The sequence below is a fragment of the Caretta caretta genome, chromosome 1 (genome assembly GCF_965140235.1).
Source record: "Caretta caretta isolate rCarCar2 chromosome 1, rCarCar1.hap1, whole genome shotgun sequence".
Lineage (NCBI taxonomy): Eukaryota > Metazoa > Chordata > Testudines > Cheloniidae > Caretta > Caretta caretta.
The window spans coordinates 288,362,687-288,381,089 of NC_134206.1; the positions used below are offsets into that span (position 1 = coordinate 288,362,687).

Here is an 18,403-nt window from a genome sequence, read left to right on the forward strand (position 1 = left end):
TATTTACTTCAAGAAATATGTATCAATTTAAATGGCACCACACTGAAAAAGCAACATCTTTCTATATATTACAAAGATGTAAGGCCTGAACGCCACTCAAAAAAATCCACACATACTTCCAGGGCCACCACAGAAAATTTCCAAACTTAAAAAATTATGTATCCTAGTAATACAAAGGAAATAGAATAGAGGCGGTCTTTGTGATAAATGAGATTCAGAAAATTAAGTGAATACACAATGTTAGCTGATAAGGCTATTGGTATGCCAGGGACAATGGTGAAAAAGGACAAATATCTTTTCCATTGAAGGTACAACACACCCAATAATAAATAATGAAAATCATAACCGAGTCTCAAACAAGAAATTCACATGCTCCCAACAATGTAAAATCATTTTTATTGCCATGCTACAATTTAAAAAAAAATGAAGTTGGCACTGATGAGGGAGGACGACAATGTTGTCAACATTACATAATACATTTTTTAAAAATGAACATTTGGTAAGCTATCAGTAATGAAAATGCAAACCCAACTTAAATTAAAATTCTAATATGCTGATTTGGAACAGCATAAAAATACTGTACTATGCAGAAAGTGTCAATTTTCTCATAAAAAGAAACATGGAATGTCTGTAAAAGATTAACCAAACAGGACAAAGTTCATGGACATTTTATAAACAATTTGGCAATGGTACTCCCACTATTTATAATTTTTATAAAAGAAATAAAAATCTAGAAAGCTACCTTTATACAAAGTTGTTATATTTATGCCTTTAAGTAGGAAAAAACATTTTATAATGCAAATTAGAACATAATCTTACAATATCATACAATGTAATGACCATAAAGGAACATAAAAACATGATTTTGGCTTTTATAGAAATATATATTTCTGCATTTAATAAATGCATTTGTGGCACAATGGTGACTGCTGTACTATTACTACCAGTCAGCTTTCATGCTAGAGCTGTATTCAGTTGTACTGTAACTGCAAATTTGCAGTTTAGTTAAGATGCAGGCGATGGTTCAGAAGTAATAGTTCTAGGTGATGCAACAACAGAACGAGGTGTTACATGCAAAAAAAGGCAACGTTTACAGTTGGGACACACTGCATTGTGGGATACCATACAACACTAATTTTCCTTTTCAAACCAGAAGCATATCCTATACATTCAGTAATTAAGTACCAATATCTTACAAGTGAGAATGTCTGTGTTAAAGATTTGGCAACTTCAGGGAAAGTACAAAGTTAGTACCAAATATATAGTATATTGTGTGTGTGCGCGCATACACACCCACATACACCCCCTTACACAATCCGATGCCAAAATTTGCATTAATTTTGGAGTCAAGGATGCTGATGTCCATTCCTAGCATTAAAAATAAAAGCAATCCTGAGCTGTTTCTTTCACACACTTCAGAATCATTTCCTCTTTCATACATAACAGCTCAATCAATCTACACTTATGTATGACAAATAAAAATTTATATTGTAATTTTAACTCTGGTGACCACAAATAGGAATTTTTTTTAGTACAGGTAATATATTTATATTTTTACAATATTGTTAGGTCATTCCTGAATAGCTTGATCAACCAGATCTTCTGGTGTAGTACAGCCATTTTGCACTCATTGCCAGCAGAATCTGAGCAGGTAGCACCTGGTCCAACAGACACCAAAATCAACAGAAATCTTTCTGTAGGCTTCAGTGGGCAATGAATCTTTCTGTTGGCTTCAATGGGCCCAGAGACAGTGTATCCAGCTCAAGATCACTCCAGTACAAAGGTAATCCACAGAGAGGCTCCTGCCTCACACCCCCACCTCTGCAGCAAGCACAGAGGATGTGATAAAAGGTTGATATACCCCTATGCTCTATTATTCACCTGCTGTGATTTTGGGCTGGTTTGCAGCTAGTGGGGAAAATGTTCCTGGGAAATAGCCAGGCACAGAGTGGCCCCCAGAATCAGAGAGTGGAAAGGTGAGCTTCATGGCATCTAAGTACTCATGCTTCTCAATTAAAGGTGAAGTTCTGGCCCTGCATCTTCATTATCTCCTCTTATTTTTATCACTGTAATTCTCAGACACCAGTCAGCGTTGGGGTCCCATTGTGCTAGGTGCTTTACAAAACACAAAGGAAGACTTAGTCCCTGCCCCAAGGAGCATACAACCTAATTCTTAATTATATTTTTACATCATCTCATTTGTATATATACATATTTGCTACATTAAATAGAAATACACCAAGGTAATGGATATATCAGGAAACTTTGTCACAATATGTGTATTATCACACTAGATAATTACTAAAACTGCAAGAAAAATTTTAAATGCCCTTTGTAAATATATAAAAAATATAAAAATGTCCAATACTTGTTTCATGACTTTTAAAGATCAGACATACTTTCACCTATATACCTACATATTTCCACACAAAATACTGCGTTAAACTGGAGTAAACAACATTAGGATAATATCCTAATAATACATCTGACAAATGTCTTAAGTCATACTTAAAGCACAATTACAAGGAACATTAACACATGTATGGTCAGAGTTAAGTCTGCTATGTAAATTTTAATTTCCTATTCATCGTGTGTGTGTGTTGCCTGGAAGAGGAAATATTTTCTAAAGATTGTGAAAGAACCTTAACTCAAGATTTCCTATCTTTTTAATGAGTACTATTTAGGAATGGACATTAGCAACCTTAACTCCATGTTAACGCAGTTTTTGTGCTGGAATTTCCCCTAGGCGCTCTCTTTTTTTTTTTTTTGAGAGACTGTAAATGAAGAATTCAACATGAACACATCTTACATGAGTTTGATTAAATATTTTTATGAAGTAAATACTGTCAAATTTGAATGCCTGAATTGTTATTCATGGAAAAACCCCTACATTTAAATGCCAAAAATCAATTTCTATCAGCCAACAAGCAGGCTCAAACTTTTCTTGACCTCTTCTAGTGATGGTTAAGAGAGAAGTAGTTTTCCTCTAAGAAACCAATTAGATCCACTACCAGCCTCTACAGTATGTTTCCTCACATTCATCTTTATTTGCAGCCATAAACAACACAGTACAGTGCAGATACGGAGTTCTACTACAGATTCCACCTTATATGAAGCAGGCAGTTCTGTTAAGAAACAGAGCTCCACATCAGGGATGCAACACCACACACAATGCAGTAACAACTCAACGAAAACTTGTTCACTCTTAATTCTGGCTCTCGATTAATTGCAGTTAACTCACGCGATTAACTAAAAAAATCATGATTAATCAGTTTTAATTGCACTGTTAATAGAATACCAAAAGAAATTAAATATTTTAGATGTGTTTCTACATTTTCAAATATATTGATTCCAATTACAACACAGAATACAAGAAGTGTACAGTGCTCACTTTATATTATTTTTATTACAAATATTTGCACTGTAAAAATTATAAAAAGAAATAGTTTTTCAATTCACCTCATACAAGTACTGTAATGCAATCTCCTTATAGTAAAAGTACAATTTACAAATGTAGATTTTTTTGTTACATAGCTGCACTCAAAAACAAAAGCAAGTCCACTCAGTCCTACTTCTCGTTCAGCTAAGACCAACAAGTTTGTTTACATTTACAGGAGATAATGCTGCTGGCTTCTTATTTACAATGTCACCTGAAAGTGAGAACAGGCATTTGCATGGCACTTTTATAGCAGGCATTGAAAGGTATTTACGTGCTACATGCCAAACATTCATATGCCCCTTCATGCTTTGCCCACAATTGCAGAGGACATGCTTCCATGTGGATGACACTTGTTAAAAAAATGTGTTAATTAAATTCTCACTGAAGTCCTTGGGGGAGAACAGTAAGTCTCCTGCTCTGTTTTACCTGCATTCTGCCATATATTTCATGTTATAGCAGTCTTGGATGATGACTCAGCACGTTGTTAGTTTTAAGAATGCTTTCATTGCTGATTTGACAAAACGCAAAGAAGGTACCAGTGTGAGATTTCTAAAGATAGCTACAGCACTTAACCCAAGATTTAAGAATCTGAAGGGGACAAGGTGTGGAGTATGCTTTCAGAAGTCCTAAAAGTGCAACACTCCGATGCGAAAACTACAGAACCCGAACCATCAAAAAAGAAAATCAACCTTCTGCTGGTGGCATCTGACTCAGATGATGAAAAGGAACATGCATCGATCTGCACTGCTTTGGATTGTTATTGAGCAGAACCCATCATCAGCATGGATGCATGTCTTCTGGAAAGGTGGTTGAAGCATGAAGGGACATATGAATCCTTAGCGCATCTGGCACAAACATCTTGCAACACCGCTACAACAGTGCCATGCAAACGCCTGTTCTCATTTTCAGGTGACATTGTGAACAAGAAGGGGGCAGCATTATCTCCTGCAAATGTAAACAAACTTGTTTTTCTGAGTGACTGGCTGAACAAGAAGTAGGACTGAGTGGATTTGTAGGCTCTAAAGTTTTACATTGTTTTATTTTTTAAGGCAGTTATTTTTACACATAATTCTACCTTTGTAAGTCCAACTTTCATAATAAAGAGATTGTATTACAGTACTTGTATGAGGTGAATTGAAAAATACTATTTCTTTTGTTTTTTACAGCACAAATATTTGTAATCAAAAATAAATATAAAGTGAGCACTGTACTCTGTGGTGAAATTGAAATCAATATATTTGAAAATGTAGAAAACATCCAAAATATTTAAATAAATGATATTCTATTATTGTTTAATCACAATTAATTTTTTAAAAATCACTTGACAGCCCTGCTCTAATTGAAGTGAAAGAAGGCAAAGGCAATCTGTCCTCTGTTGATACTGCCTCATCCTGGGCAAAATGGAACTACCCCAGATACCAACATGAATATTCTGGGCTGGCTTTTCAGTGGATGTACATTGGCATAACTCCATTGAAACCAACTGTTGATTTACACAAGGATACCTGTCTCTGTCTCTCACACTTAGATAACACTTTCAGGTTGTCATGCCCATGAAAGTACTATTTAATTTACCATAAGTTAAATAAATTGAGTGTAGATGCCTCCATTTCTTTCAGTGCCTGTCTGGGCTCTGAGTGAATATGAAAGCCTTTCTGGGTGAAGGGTGATGGATTATCAAACACTAGGGAGGGTGAGACTAGCCCTTGTACAGGAGGAAATGAGGCTCCAAGGAACAATATTGCAGTGGCTGCTCATGCAGCTGTTGCAAGGAGCTGGGCCACATAGTGGCCCTGCTTTGAAATCTTGACCTGGACCCTGTATATCATAGCTCTGGCCCAGACTAACTGCATTCTATGTTGCAATAAAATGCTTTCATGTCAGAGATTTGAACACACTGATATTATTTAAATGCTGAGACATTTGACTAAGTGCAAGATGTAAAGATAAATACTTAGGGGCCTGATACTGCACTACTGAAGATAATAGTTTTGTTATGGATTTAAATGAGAGCAAGATTAGGGCCTTACTGTGTCACTTGTTATATTCAACACCTTCCATATGCTGAATAAATTATCAGTACATGAGTACATTTTATTTATTTTTTAATTTAGACACTTCACTGAGGAGAAACCAAAAGAACATTATAAAGCCAGTCAAATTTTTCCAGAATTGGTCATTTTTAAATGTATTTGATAGAATCACTGGAAAAAAAAAACTTTCACAAAATAGAACTCTGCACCTCTTAAGTATGCAATATCAATTTGGGAAGGAAATACTTGTTTTTCCCTTGTGTAACCCATGGATTAAATTCCCACTTTAACTGCATTTTCAATGCAACAATGGAGTCTTGGACAGTGCCTCCTCAGATTTTATACACTGCAAATAAGAATTGGTTAGAGCAGCTACTTAACGTAGTAGAATATATGAACGCTCCGCACCTTTTACTAGTCATGGCATCGGTGGGGAGCAACGTCTAGCTTAAAGGCTTTACACATTGGAGGATTAGTAGTGTGGAATATGTCATGTGCCTGAAAGACAGGGGCCAGCTGAACATTGTGGATAAACACAATTAAAAGAAAATTTGCCACTTTTTCTGGGCATTGGTTAGGTAATCTTCACATATTATGCCAGTTATTTTCCAATGAACTGTTACATATTTGTTGCATCTTGCTCTGTACACCTGTGGGTCCAAAATAAATATGCTTAAAAATACAGTTGAGAAATTTCAGCTAAAAACTGAACCCCAGATCTGCAGACAGTGAATCTAACATCACAAAGAGACTGAGATACAACCAAGTCTCCAAGGGTAAAGTGCAACTACTTCATAGGAAAATTAAATAAAAACAATGCCATAGATGAATTGAGTAGTTTCTATCTCTTACCTGCTTAGGGAAATGGAAGAGGTTTAGGGACATTCTTGAAAAATATGCGGGTGGAGGTATCAGCCTGAACCTAAACACCATGCTTAACATCTTTAATGCTAAAATGCACTCTGTATGTTAGAGATACTCTTCCCTTTAGGTGCAGTATGATGTCTTTTGCATTTGTCATATTAAAAGCATCACCAACCCCAAGAATTCAAATATCATGAATGAGAAAAAAAAATCATGAGATTGGATTTGGCTTCTTTTTAGAGGCCTTCTGGTTTTTGATCCTTTAGGGATCATATTTTCAAGCTTTTCTCCCCAAGGGCAAGAAATTTAACTTTATTTTTTGGGGGGAGGGGGGAGAAAAAAAGGAAAAAGTGAGATTTTGCAGTATTCACAACTCCAAGATCTACGGCTTTAAGAAAAGCACTAAATATTACAACACTCATAAAATTGCAAGAGTTGGCAACAACGTTATTCTGAATGGTCCATGGTAGGTCTTGGATAGGAAGGATGATCTAGTGGAAAGGGCACTGGACTAAAACTCATGAGAGTGGGGTTGAACTCCTGGCTCAATGTGTGACCTTCAGCAAGTCATGTATAGTTTACTTGGCCCTCAGTTCCCCCATCTGTAAATTGGGGACAGTACTTACTTACTCTACAGGGGTGTTTGAGGATAAAATCCATTAATGATTAAGACACTCAGAGATTATGGTGACGGAGCCATATAAGTCTCTAGATAAGATAGCTGATGAGTTAAGTGTTCTAGCTTTTTAACTGCTTGAAATATAGTGCTGAAATCTTGTCTTAGTTTACAAATTCGCAACAGTTTGTCGGTCTGATTCTAGTTCCTAGCCCACTTCACACACCCACCACACAGTTTGCAACAATTGGCAATCACGCTTCAAGACAGACCCAGGATTAGTATATGCATGGTGTGATGCAAATCACAACAGAGGTGCAATGTCAGGGCGGAGCAAGGGACACTTATAGCACCATGCATCTGCACTACCTCTGGTTCTAGTGAAATGCTACTAGTCCCTCACCTTTTTGAGCACCTAAATAAAAAAAAATGTATACAAGTGCATAGACTAATGGTGAAATGATTATGGAAAAGTTTCTTGATCTCAATGAAGTTTTCTTACAACGTCCCAACTAAGGCTCCTGTTCCCTTACTACTGTGAAGCATATGGATTGTGCACCTAGATGCATTTTAGAATTATAAAGTTTGTAAAGAACACTGGAAATCTTTCAGGATAAAAAGGCCTGACCTATATAAATGAGGCTGCCATTATCTCACTGGGGTGAACAGGAAAAATGTATTTCAGCTATCACTCTTCCTACTATTTATCTGGCTGAAGACAAAAGGAAAATTTAATAGGGAAACAGGAACACCTTCCACAAAATTCAAAGACCTGGAAATAGTGTTTTGTTTTATATGAAAGCTCAAATATTACATGAGGACCCTAAGCATTTTTTCAGACCTCCCCTATGGTTTCTTGCATGTGATTTTTCTCACCCACAGCTCAAGGATTATTATTCGTCACACCAGTTCACATAGTGGTCAGTTCCTTTGAAATCACAGGCTCAAGCTTAATCTGTTTTTTTTCTGGTCCTGCGCTGCACCTGCTGTACTGCTATCAATTCTATTAATATTCAGTATAGAACAAGGAACTGTCAAGGGCATACCTGGCACGTTCAGCAGATGCGTTCTACTTGGATGTACCATAACATCGAGCAGCAGTTAAGCCATAAGAGTAACTGATTTAACTAGCTGCAAAGGGAAAATATATATGCCCATAGATATTACCTTCAGAAAATTCTCTACATATTGTAAGTAACTAATTCGGTCTAAATCCAAATACATCATCTACAGATCCACACAGTTAGAATTTAAGATTTGGCACACTGAACTACCAACTGCAGTACCTTGCTTCCCATGGTGACCTATATTTGATGCTTCAGAGGAAGACAAAAATGCATAATACACCTTTCCACTTGTGCGATGCTGTATGCTGCTGGACACTAACACTTTTGGGATGTTTCTGCCAGACATAAAAAGTAGAACAATAGAACACTGGACAAAAGCAACCCTGTTAAGTAAAAAAGGTTCCCACTGAACCTTCAAGAGATTTTTCTTTGACAATGTGCAGACTGAATAGGAGCAACACACATAAAAACCCTAAACAATCATTCAAGTTATACACAAAAACTTAACTGTTCTTAAGCTACAGACAATACAAAATAGGTCAAAAGACATCCCACACATGAAGATGGAAAGGTGAGCAGAACTGTGAAATTAGAGAACACCTTAAAATCACAGATATAATCAACCTTTGAATTCCTTCAGAAAACTCAGATTAAAATTTGGTAAAACTGTTCAGGAAGCTTGATACTACCACTTGGAAATATCTTTTCTAGTGGAAATGACTTATGGCTTATTTCAGACCCAACTCTATCTCTGACCAAGTGAACTTGATGTAACCCCTCAATGTTACAGAAATTTAAAAAACCTTCAAGAATTTGAAGCTTGTCCAAATTACTTCAAAAAATGAACTGACATATACAAGGAAGCACGGTGTTTATATCCCTTCACATGAGACAATATGTATTATGTAAGTCAAACTGATTGAATAATGAATTACTCACACCTCTCATATCGGAGGAGGCCACATGAATGAAGAGAGTGAAGGTACAAATATCAACCTTGCAAGATTAGGGCTATCAGCTAATAATGCACATCAAGAGGCTTTATAAAATGTTATAACAATGACTATAGGCACATGGCCAGAATATTGATAACTTCAGAACTAGCAGTCACTCCAGCTCTAACCAAGTAAAGAGGCACTGTGAAAAGTGGCAATGCTTCTGCACAACAATTACTATTACTGTAGAATAAAATGGTGTCATTTAATGAGTACCTGCTCTACATTATTTCCCTTTTGTTAGACAAGCACATGAAGTATTCAGAAAAAAGTCTATTACTCTATAAAAAGCGTTACTGTTAAGAAATGCAAATGAAGTATTTGCATCTTCAATTTTATAAACTTCACAAAAGGTGCAAATGATTTAATGCTTCCCGGTTTCACATAGGCAGGTCAGTACTGTTATGTCTAGTTTTTCTAGATGTACCATCATCTCGTGGCAGTGCTTTCTGCAAACTTGACATAGCAGCAGTTCTTTCAATGTCTATCACAGCATACAGCTCTGTGCGCCTGGTTGGAGTTTGTGGAAGTGGAGTGGTAGGAGTTTTTGGAGTCTGAGGGTTGTCGGAGTCACTGCCACCTTCCAAGTCAACCTGTATATAATTGAGCTGCCTGTGTTCTAAACTTGGACGTCTAATATCAAAGTTAAAGACTGTTGGTGTACAGTCCCGACGTCGTGTAAATTCTACTTTATGAGCACTTGCTGGCACAGTTACATTCTCTGTATTTACGTAATTATGCATTGGATCTAGGTTATTGTGGTAGCCATTCAGAGATGGGGTCTTTGGTCCTAAATTGTCATCTTCATCTCTACTTAGCTTGCGGGCTTCCCAAACAGGCGGCAAAGATGGCAAGTTTTCATAGTTTAACAATGCAGTTCTCCTTTGAGCAGAGTTGTTAATATTCTGGGTATCTGAGGTACTTGTTGATGTCAGACGACCTCTCCTGACCCCTGAGGCACTAGGGATTGATAACCTGTTTAGATTTTCATACACTAGTTTATTACCACAAGGTGTTTCTTTACGTTCATCACTGTCGTACCCAGTGTCCCATTCAGAGTTGTTTGTACTGCTGCCACTAACTTGGTCTCTCCCAAGTTGCTCCAGTTGCTCTCTTTCCATTAATTGTCTTTGAACAGGTGTTGGTCCTAAAACAAATTTGACTCCTTCAGGCTCCAGAAGAACCTGAGCATCTCTGTCATCAGTGCAATTCTGATCTTCTGTTGTCTTGCTTGTTTCAACATTAGAAAGCCTTAATTCCAGCGGTACATGCACACTTGATCTATTTTTTCTTTCCTCTTGTACACCAGTAGTGTTGACATAGGTGTGCACCTGTAGAGGACAAATTCAAACATTAGTTGCACTTTTTCTTAATCTCCTTACTCCTTCCCTTCCCTCAAAGACTTGCAATCTTTTTGCCTGGCTGTCTGAAGAGTGAAGGAAACTGTGTTTTGGGGACAGAGTTTTGGGGTAAAAGTCCAGCCTGTTGGGTTGTGTTGAGCATGGAGCTTTGTCAGAGGTTTGCTACTCATCTTATTTTTGCAGTGTTGTTTTAAATAATGTCAAAAGGTGCCCAGACGAACCAGTGAGAACCTATTTCTACCATTAAATTTATTAATAAGCTCAATTCTACCTTATGTCTGAGCTCTGCTGAGGTTACAGCTCCCTGATCCAGTGCCAGGCTAGCCCCAACATTGGTCAGAACAGCCTTGGGGCTGCTCTGACTAAAGCCACTGGTATACTTGGAGGGTTAGGTAGCAGCACTTCCACCGAAGAGCATATAGTCAATTAATTGTCAAATTATAAAACTGTTTCAGAAATAAAGATTGAAGAGGTCAGACTGGTATGTTAAATTGTACATTTACGGAATTAAAAGTGCCGATCAGGGTGTTGGTAGCAGATGCGCTTTGGGCGAGTTAAAAGTGCACCACTAGCTTCACACTTCATCCCTTCAGTGTTTCCAACCCCTTGCTTTAAAGGGAATGGATAGACGGAATTCTCTCATCCCCTATACCACTCCTGGATCTGGAAACTTGGAGGGCAAAGGTAATGATTGAGAACAACTCCCTTCTGTGCTCCACACTATACCAGATCTCTGCCAGGATTTGCCTGCTGAGTGCGTGTAGGGCACACTAGTAGATGATAACTATTACTTTTCTGGATTGCCTCACACATCAACAGTCATGTGTCTCTTCATTTTTCAAGTTATTTGCTTCTACCAAAGAGCATTGCTGAGAGTCAAATACACAGATGTAATTTCTCCCACAACACTTACCCAGTGACATGCTCAAAAAGCCATGGTGAGGCACTCAGCTTCTCTCCCACTCCACTTGCTTTCAACCCCTGTTCTCCCTCCCTCACCTAATTCATGCTCCTTTGAACACTCCAACCATTTGTTCTCTCCTTTTCCTGCTCTGCAGGTGCTCACTTGACTCAACTCCATCTATCTTCCTCTCTGACTTTTGGCTCTGCCACTTTTTCTCCTCCCAGTCTCTCATCATCATCCTCAGTGACTTTTCCATGCTGACTCCCCATATGACTCTTACCCACCTATCTTAAGTTCATGATTGGGAACTCCTGGCACTATTACAATACAAATAAATGCATAATAATGTGTATTTTAAATCAAGTAGCTAAGAAAACAAAGTTGCTCTTTCACCAGATGCACACCATATACATTATCATCAAGGCTACAGTTTTGTCACGGAATCCATGACTTCTAAAGACCCCCGTGACTTCAGCCCTGGTGGCAGGGAGCTGTGAGGTACCCCCGCCACTGAGGCAGTGTGCCCCCAAGCTCTCAGATGCCATGGGCAGCGGGTGTACCCTGCAGCTCCCAGCTATGGCCATGGCTGGGCAGGGGGACCCCCGCAGCTCCCCACAGTTGGAGAGGAGGCGGGGGACCCCCCCACCTCTCCACGGCTGGGGAGGGGGGATTCTTGCAGCTTCCCTCCACTGCTGGTTGCAGGGGGAACCTGGAACTCTGAGCCCGCATGGGTAGTGGGACTCCAGAGCTCCCAGCTGCCCCAGTACCTTCCCATTTTATCATGGATATTTTTAGTAAAAGTCAGGAACAGGTCATGGGCTTCCATGATTTTTTCTTTATTGCCCGGGACCTGTCCCTGATTTTTACTAAAAATACCCATGACAAAATCTTAGCTTTAATCATCATCCTAAAATGGTACCACATGCAAACATTTTACAGTAATACAACATACTATGCAGATATACACAGCCAAGATCAGAAAAAACCACACATTTTTCCATCATGGAAACAGATCTAGGAAAATAAGTGCAAATACAAATCTACAGGGTCAGTATAAGAGCAGTAGAATTAATGCTGAACCCAAAATATGTGAAAATAAAGACTATGCTTACTTGTTCCTCTGCTACAAGCAATGGATGCGTTGACTCTTCACCTACTGACGGAAGCCGTGCACTTCCTACAGAGGGATGTCTGCTGGAAGGATGTGATGAAGCATCTCCAAAGGAGGGATATCTTGGATACCCATTAGGTAAACTTTGTGCACTGAACCCAGGAGCTAATTCAATTTAAGAAAAGATGCATTAAAAAGATATTCAAAGTGCCCCCTTATGTATCATTCAGCTGCTTTCTTTTGTCTTTGGAAAGTGCATTGTACATTGTGGACACTATCAAAATAAATATATTTAACAAATGCCAAATGCTCACGGGGCTAGATATGTGCCTAAAAAAATATATATCTAGATTGGATCTCCTCAATATTTAACTGACAAACCATGTGCCAAAAATTTTAATCCCCTCAAGAAAATATGAAAAGCAACTACTGCTGAGTAACAAAGTGGAATTGGCATCAACATTCATTTTCTTAAGTTCAGCCCTCTTAAACTGTATTGTCTGCATGCATAAACAAGAGAACGGGAATATACATTTTACAATATACATTTACGGGAATGTATATTAGGGTACGTCTTCAGTACCCGCCGGATCAGCGGGTAGTGATCGATCTATCGGGGATCGATTTATCGCGTCTCATCTAGACGCGATAAATCGATCCCCAAATTGACGCCTGTACTCCACCTCTGCAGGAGGAGTAAACGGAGTTGACGGGGGAGCCGCCACCGTCAACTCGCCACCGTGAGGACGGCCAGATAAGTTGAACTAAGATAGTTCGACTTCAGCTATGCTATTTGCATAGCTGAAGTGGCATATGAGTTCGAACCCCCCAGTGTCGCCCAGGCCTTAGATATAAACACTACTGAAAAATTAATTTGTTTTTCATAATTGCATTGCATTGTTTGTCAGTATATTTATGATACAGAATGACAGCAAAGATTGCAAACTCATTTACTTTATTCAACAAAGGGTAAGCTAAATATACAATGGGAAAATAAGTTAGTTTCATTGGTTACAAGTATTTCATCAGAAAAATTGTTAAGCCAATTTCAGGTTTTCACACACTGCCAAATTTTAATGCAGTTTTCCAGTTAAGTATATAAGATTGTCAAAAGAGATATTCTTGTAACATCACTAGTCACAAGAGTATCTACTTTTGAGAACTTCATTCCACCACTTTTCAAATTCACAGTTTTACAGTTCTAGGTTATCTGAAGTGAATGTATAGACAACACTGAAACAAGAAGTTTACATTTTTAGATCTCGATGGAGGAGGAACCATAACCCTTATCAAACTTCTTTTCAATATTGCCATTAGTAACATGAAGCTGTCTCCTTAAGGAAAAGAAAATTACTTGCCTGTAATTCTACTTTTTTAAATCACCACCACCACCACCGGATCCTCACTGTTCGATCTCAAGCCTCCAACCTGAGATTGGCCAGAACTCCCACAAACAGAGTTTTGGAGGGCTTCACACACACACCCTCCCCACATCAGAAGAAACATTCCAACCCCGCAGCACGAAAGGTACAGCTTAACTGCCAATTCCCTTTTGAGAGCGAGAGCGAAAGAGAGCGAGAGCGAGAGCGAAAGAGAGCGAAAGGCTGGAACATGACCAGTACCAACATATCATTAACTCTGCAAGGATAAAGGGTGAGTTCATATTAAAAAACCCACATTCAGTAGACAATGTTATTTTTGTATATAAATATGCAGAAATACACAATCACCACAAAGCAGAGCACACCTCTTCATAGGCAGAACTCCTACACTCTGAAAGGAGATGCATGGGTGAGAATCATGTGAGATATGTTCAAAGATGAAGAAAGAATTTTCTCTTATTTAAAGATACAATCGTTATGGGATTCCCACTCTTGGTGAGTAAGGAGCTTAAGGATGTGATGTTTCAAAATAAAACCAAAGGCACTGCATCAGGCAATGATTAACATGTACCTTAGGCAAGATGCAAAGCAGCTCTTTTTTTCTTTAATAAAAAGGGAGGATGAGTCACCTCCTGCTAACCAAGAAGCATCAATGCAGAGGGATTTGAGGATGAGCGCTCAATAAGCAAGAATTATCCACAAATATATCCAGATAAAGATATCCTAAGAAACAAAACTCATAGGCATGGGAGAGTTTGGGCTCCGCTACTATGAAATATGTTCTGCAGACGTGAGAGATGGAAGCTGACTGCAAGCCATGAATGACACAGACATCTATGGACTACATCTGTGAGGTAATGGTCTTCCAAAAAGCCAGAATTCAAGCCATTTGTTCAGCTATACATACCATGCCCTCAGAACTACATTCTGTCAAAAAAAAAAAAAGTGTCAGAGGACAGCTCAGTCTGGACAAGGTCACAGGAGTTCTGAGCAGTCATCCAAAGCCACACACTGAGCCTGAGAAAGCTCATCTTAGATATTTATAAAGTCAAAAATGACAGTCTTGGCTAATATGGGGATATTGGAAAAGGAGAGGTAACTCAACTGTGCAGTGGCTGGAGTTCTTCAAGGTATGTGTCCCTATGGGTGCTCCACTTGAGGTGCACATGACCCCATGAACCTTTGACCGGAGATGTTCAGTAGCAGTGCCCATTTGGCCCATGTATGTTCTCCAAACATCCTGGTTGCCTGTACTGGGGATACAGAGAGCTGCACAGGCAAACTGCCCTCAGTTCCTTCTCTACCACAAAGTTCCATGAAAGGAAGCTCCAAAACAGAAGGAAAGGAGGGCTTGTAGCAGACCACCCTCAGGGAGGCATCTCAAACAACTTCAGTTATGCACAAGGTGAGTAACCTCTCCTTCATTGAGTAGTTTCCCTGGAACAAGTTCTCTACTTCAGATGACTCCCAAGCAGTGTCCTCACCCAGAGGAGGGAGCTTCAGAGCGAAGTCGAATAGTGAAGACAAAAATGCATTACCAGCTCCAACATCTGATCTATAGGCACGAACCAAAGCATATAGAGGGGTCCAGGTTGTGGCTTTGCTGATTTCAATAGCCAGAACAGGTTTCAGTAATGCCACAGAAATAGGTAGAGGCCCTGTACAATGGGCTAGCACCCTGGAAGGAGGATGGATTTGACAGACTCATAACATGAAATAATACCCCTAGAGATCCACCTTGAGAGTCTTTGGGAGGAGACTGTGGGTCCTTTGGATCTGTCTACAACTGAAACAGTCTGGGAGACTTTCTAAATGGTTTAGTTTCGTCCAAATAGAAGGCTAATGCCCTTCTGACATTCAAGGTATAGAAGACATCCCTGGTCTGATGTAGTTTTGGGGAAAAAACTGGGAGATAAGTGACCTGGTTAATCTGAAATTCAGAAGATACTTTAGGCATAAACTTAGGGTGGGGCCATAACAAAACTTTTTTTTGAAAAACACCAAAGGGATGATCTGCCATTAAAGATCCCAGTTCTCCGACCCTTCGAGCAGAAGTGAGGGCCATCAAAAAAAAAAAAAGTAGCCATTTTCATAGAGAGGGGAAGTAAAGAACATGTAGTTAATGGCTCAGAGATGTTTTGTAAAACAATTAAGAATGAAGTTCAAATCCCATATTGGGGTTTAATCTGAGGGGAGGAAAAAAAGACTGAGGAATCTTGATGTTGCCACTGAGGAGGCCCATAGGGCATGGGAGGAGGCATCCATCTGCAGCACCAATGGAATGGAGGTCAAAGTCATTTCCCAACCTCTAAACCCCCTTTCTCTCCCCCTCAGTGTAGGTGGCAAGAGAGTAAATGTCTTGTCAAGTAGAGAGGGGTCCCCTGGACAGAAATCTGGAAATCGGACTTTTCCTCACCATAATCCAGTGGCGGTGATAACTGCTCATCCTGAACGGTAGGTATCAAAGAGGTAGGAGATCTGGGCAAGAGATGTGGTGTTGGTGACCCAGAAGATCTCAGTATAGGCAATTGTATGGTACCAATAAATAGTGGAGACAGGCTTGTCTGAGACAAAAAGATCTTTTGAATAGCTAAATTCCTGTGGTACCAATGGAGTGTGAGCAGAAGTTGAATAGGATTCTGCAGAAACTGTCATCAGTACCAGGATAGGTGCTCATCTAGAATGTGCCAGTACTGAGCACATGGAACACTTCGAACAAATACATCTAGTAGACTCAGATGATATCAATGAAGTAGACTGGGACATTGGTATAAAGTCTCAGAGAAGGTATGCAGGAGTCTAATGGCACTGACTGCTTCAAAGTACAATGTCTCCTGGAATGGACATGACGACCTGATGTCAAGGGAGGTGTCACTACTGGGCAGGGCTTTTAGATGATGTCTTAGAGATGACCTCTCTGTACTGGAGCCAGTCGGCGCCTCAATGGTACTCCCTTTGGGAGAGGTCTCCAGAACATTAATTATAAACCAGTGATAGAGATTTTTTTTTTTTTTTTTAAGAAAAGACAAGGACTCTCAGGTAGGAAACCTAGTACTCCTTATCCTCTTGTTGGCACCCATAGTCTTGTTCCATGAGGCTCTTGTTGACCTGAACTCAGAGGTAGATGAAGCCATTAAGTGTGCTGGGAGACCAGTGTACAGGGGGGTTCTCTGAGCCTGGATCAGAGGCCAGTCTTAGGACTTGTTCCATCATAAGCAGTCTAAACTCTCTCACACTATTCTTAATGAGTTCTGCTTTTAAAAGACGTCCAGATCTTACACTTAGTCAGTATATGGATGTCTCCCAAACAGCGGAGGCACTGAGAATAGCCGTCACTGACACAGATTACCTCCTGGCAGGAGAGAGAGTGCTTAAAGCCTAGGGATCCTGGTGTACCCCAGAAGTGCTGATCTCCAAAATAACCCCTCAAGAGGGGAAAGAAGAGGGGAAAATAAAACAAACAGAACCCCCAAAATTAAATACTAACAACTAGATTAAATTTAAGAAAACTACTTAACAAAAGAACAAACCAAGCTAAATTACACCTAAAGTGTACCAGGCACACTTGATGCTCAGTCTCAAATGTAAGGGCAGTTAAAAAGGAACAGAGGGCATTTTGCCTATGCAGCTCTATATATCGTTGGTACGGGCATGAGGATGTCTGGAATGCACGTACAAGCCAAATGGGCACTGTTACTGAAAACCTCCAGTCAAAGGTGCCAAAGGGACAATACTCAAAGAAGATTCAAGCTTTGCCAAGCCCTTTGCTGCTACAGAGTGGTGGAAATGCTTACAGGAGCCTTCCCTATAAAGAAAAGGTCAGTAATTTCTTGTTTAGCTGATAGGAAGAATTCTGCTGTTCTACCTTCATTCAGCCCCTCAGGGCCTGCTGACACAAAGCATGAACATTTTGGACAAGGATTCTGACGTTTACAATTGTCGTATAATTTTCTGTGGTTGTAATCAGGCAATCCTTAGACAAGATCTCATAAAGCGACCATATGTGCACATACTGAAGTGGTGCTTTTGTGCACTGATGTTAGGTCCCAATACAGCCTAGCCAAATTCTTCAGCTTTGGGAGTCCTAGCCAGTCCTGCCCCAGAGCAAGGAGATCTAGAAGTGAGAATTCTGTGACGGTATTTAAAGAAAAAAACCTACTGCAAACACTTTAGCTGGCAATAGCATTTAAATCAGTATTCGTTCATTAACGAGATTACTTGCATGCTGCTAACTGAAGAGCTAAATCAAATTTAAAGCAAGGTGTCACGTTACACACAGAAATTATACTTTGAGAGCAGAACCATGCTTACTGGTGGGTGTTCGAGGGGTTCTTGGAACTTCCAACTCAGTTTGATGATGATTCCTTTCTACTACTGGTTCTTCTACCACATTTATGCTATTGTTCTGCATGATCTCTTGTAGCATATTAAATAATTCTTCCGCACGAGCACACTTAAAGGCAAAGATTCCTATAAACATACAACAAATTGTTTTAGATCCCTTTAAGTGAAAACAAGAACTGCTTCTAAAAACAGTTATGTAATTAATTTTTAAGTAACTAAACAGGAGTCCACTTAACGAATACCTGTTAAAGGAACTGAGCTATTATCTTTTTTGTGCACCAACCAAA

The 18,403-nt window shown here is 39.4% G+C and overlaps 1 protein-coding gene across 7 annotated transcripts in view; it reads right to left on the minus strand.

The window, feature by feature from the left end:
• Positions 1-3,634: 3,634 nt before the first annotated feature.
• Positions 3,635-18,403, minus strand: part of FRS2 (fibroblast growth factor receptor substrate 2) — an 85,604-nt gene continuing 70,835 nt past the window's right edge. For all 7 annotated transcript variants that reach the window (XM_048835804.2, XM_048835808.2, XM_048835809.2 and 4 more), the window contains 3 exons: positions 18,084-18,242; positions 12,392-12,555; positions 3,635-10,345 (listed from right to left, as the gene is read on the minus strand). In XM_048835804.2, the coding sequence (XP_048691761.2) occupies positions 9,395-10,345; positions 12,392-12,555; positions 18,084-18,242 (1,274 nt within the window). In that variant the 3' untranslated portion in view covers positions 3,635-9,394. The remainder of the gene's footprint in view (positions 10,346-12,391; positions 12,556-18,083; positions 18,243-18,403) is intronic.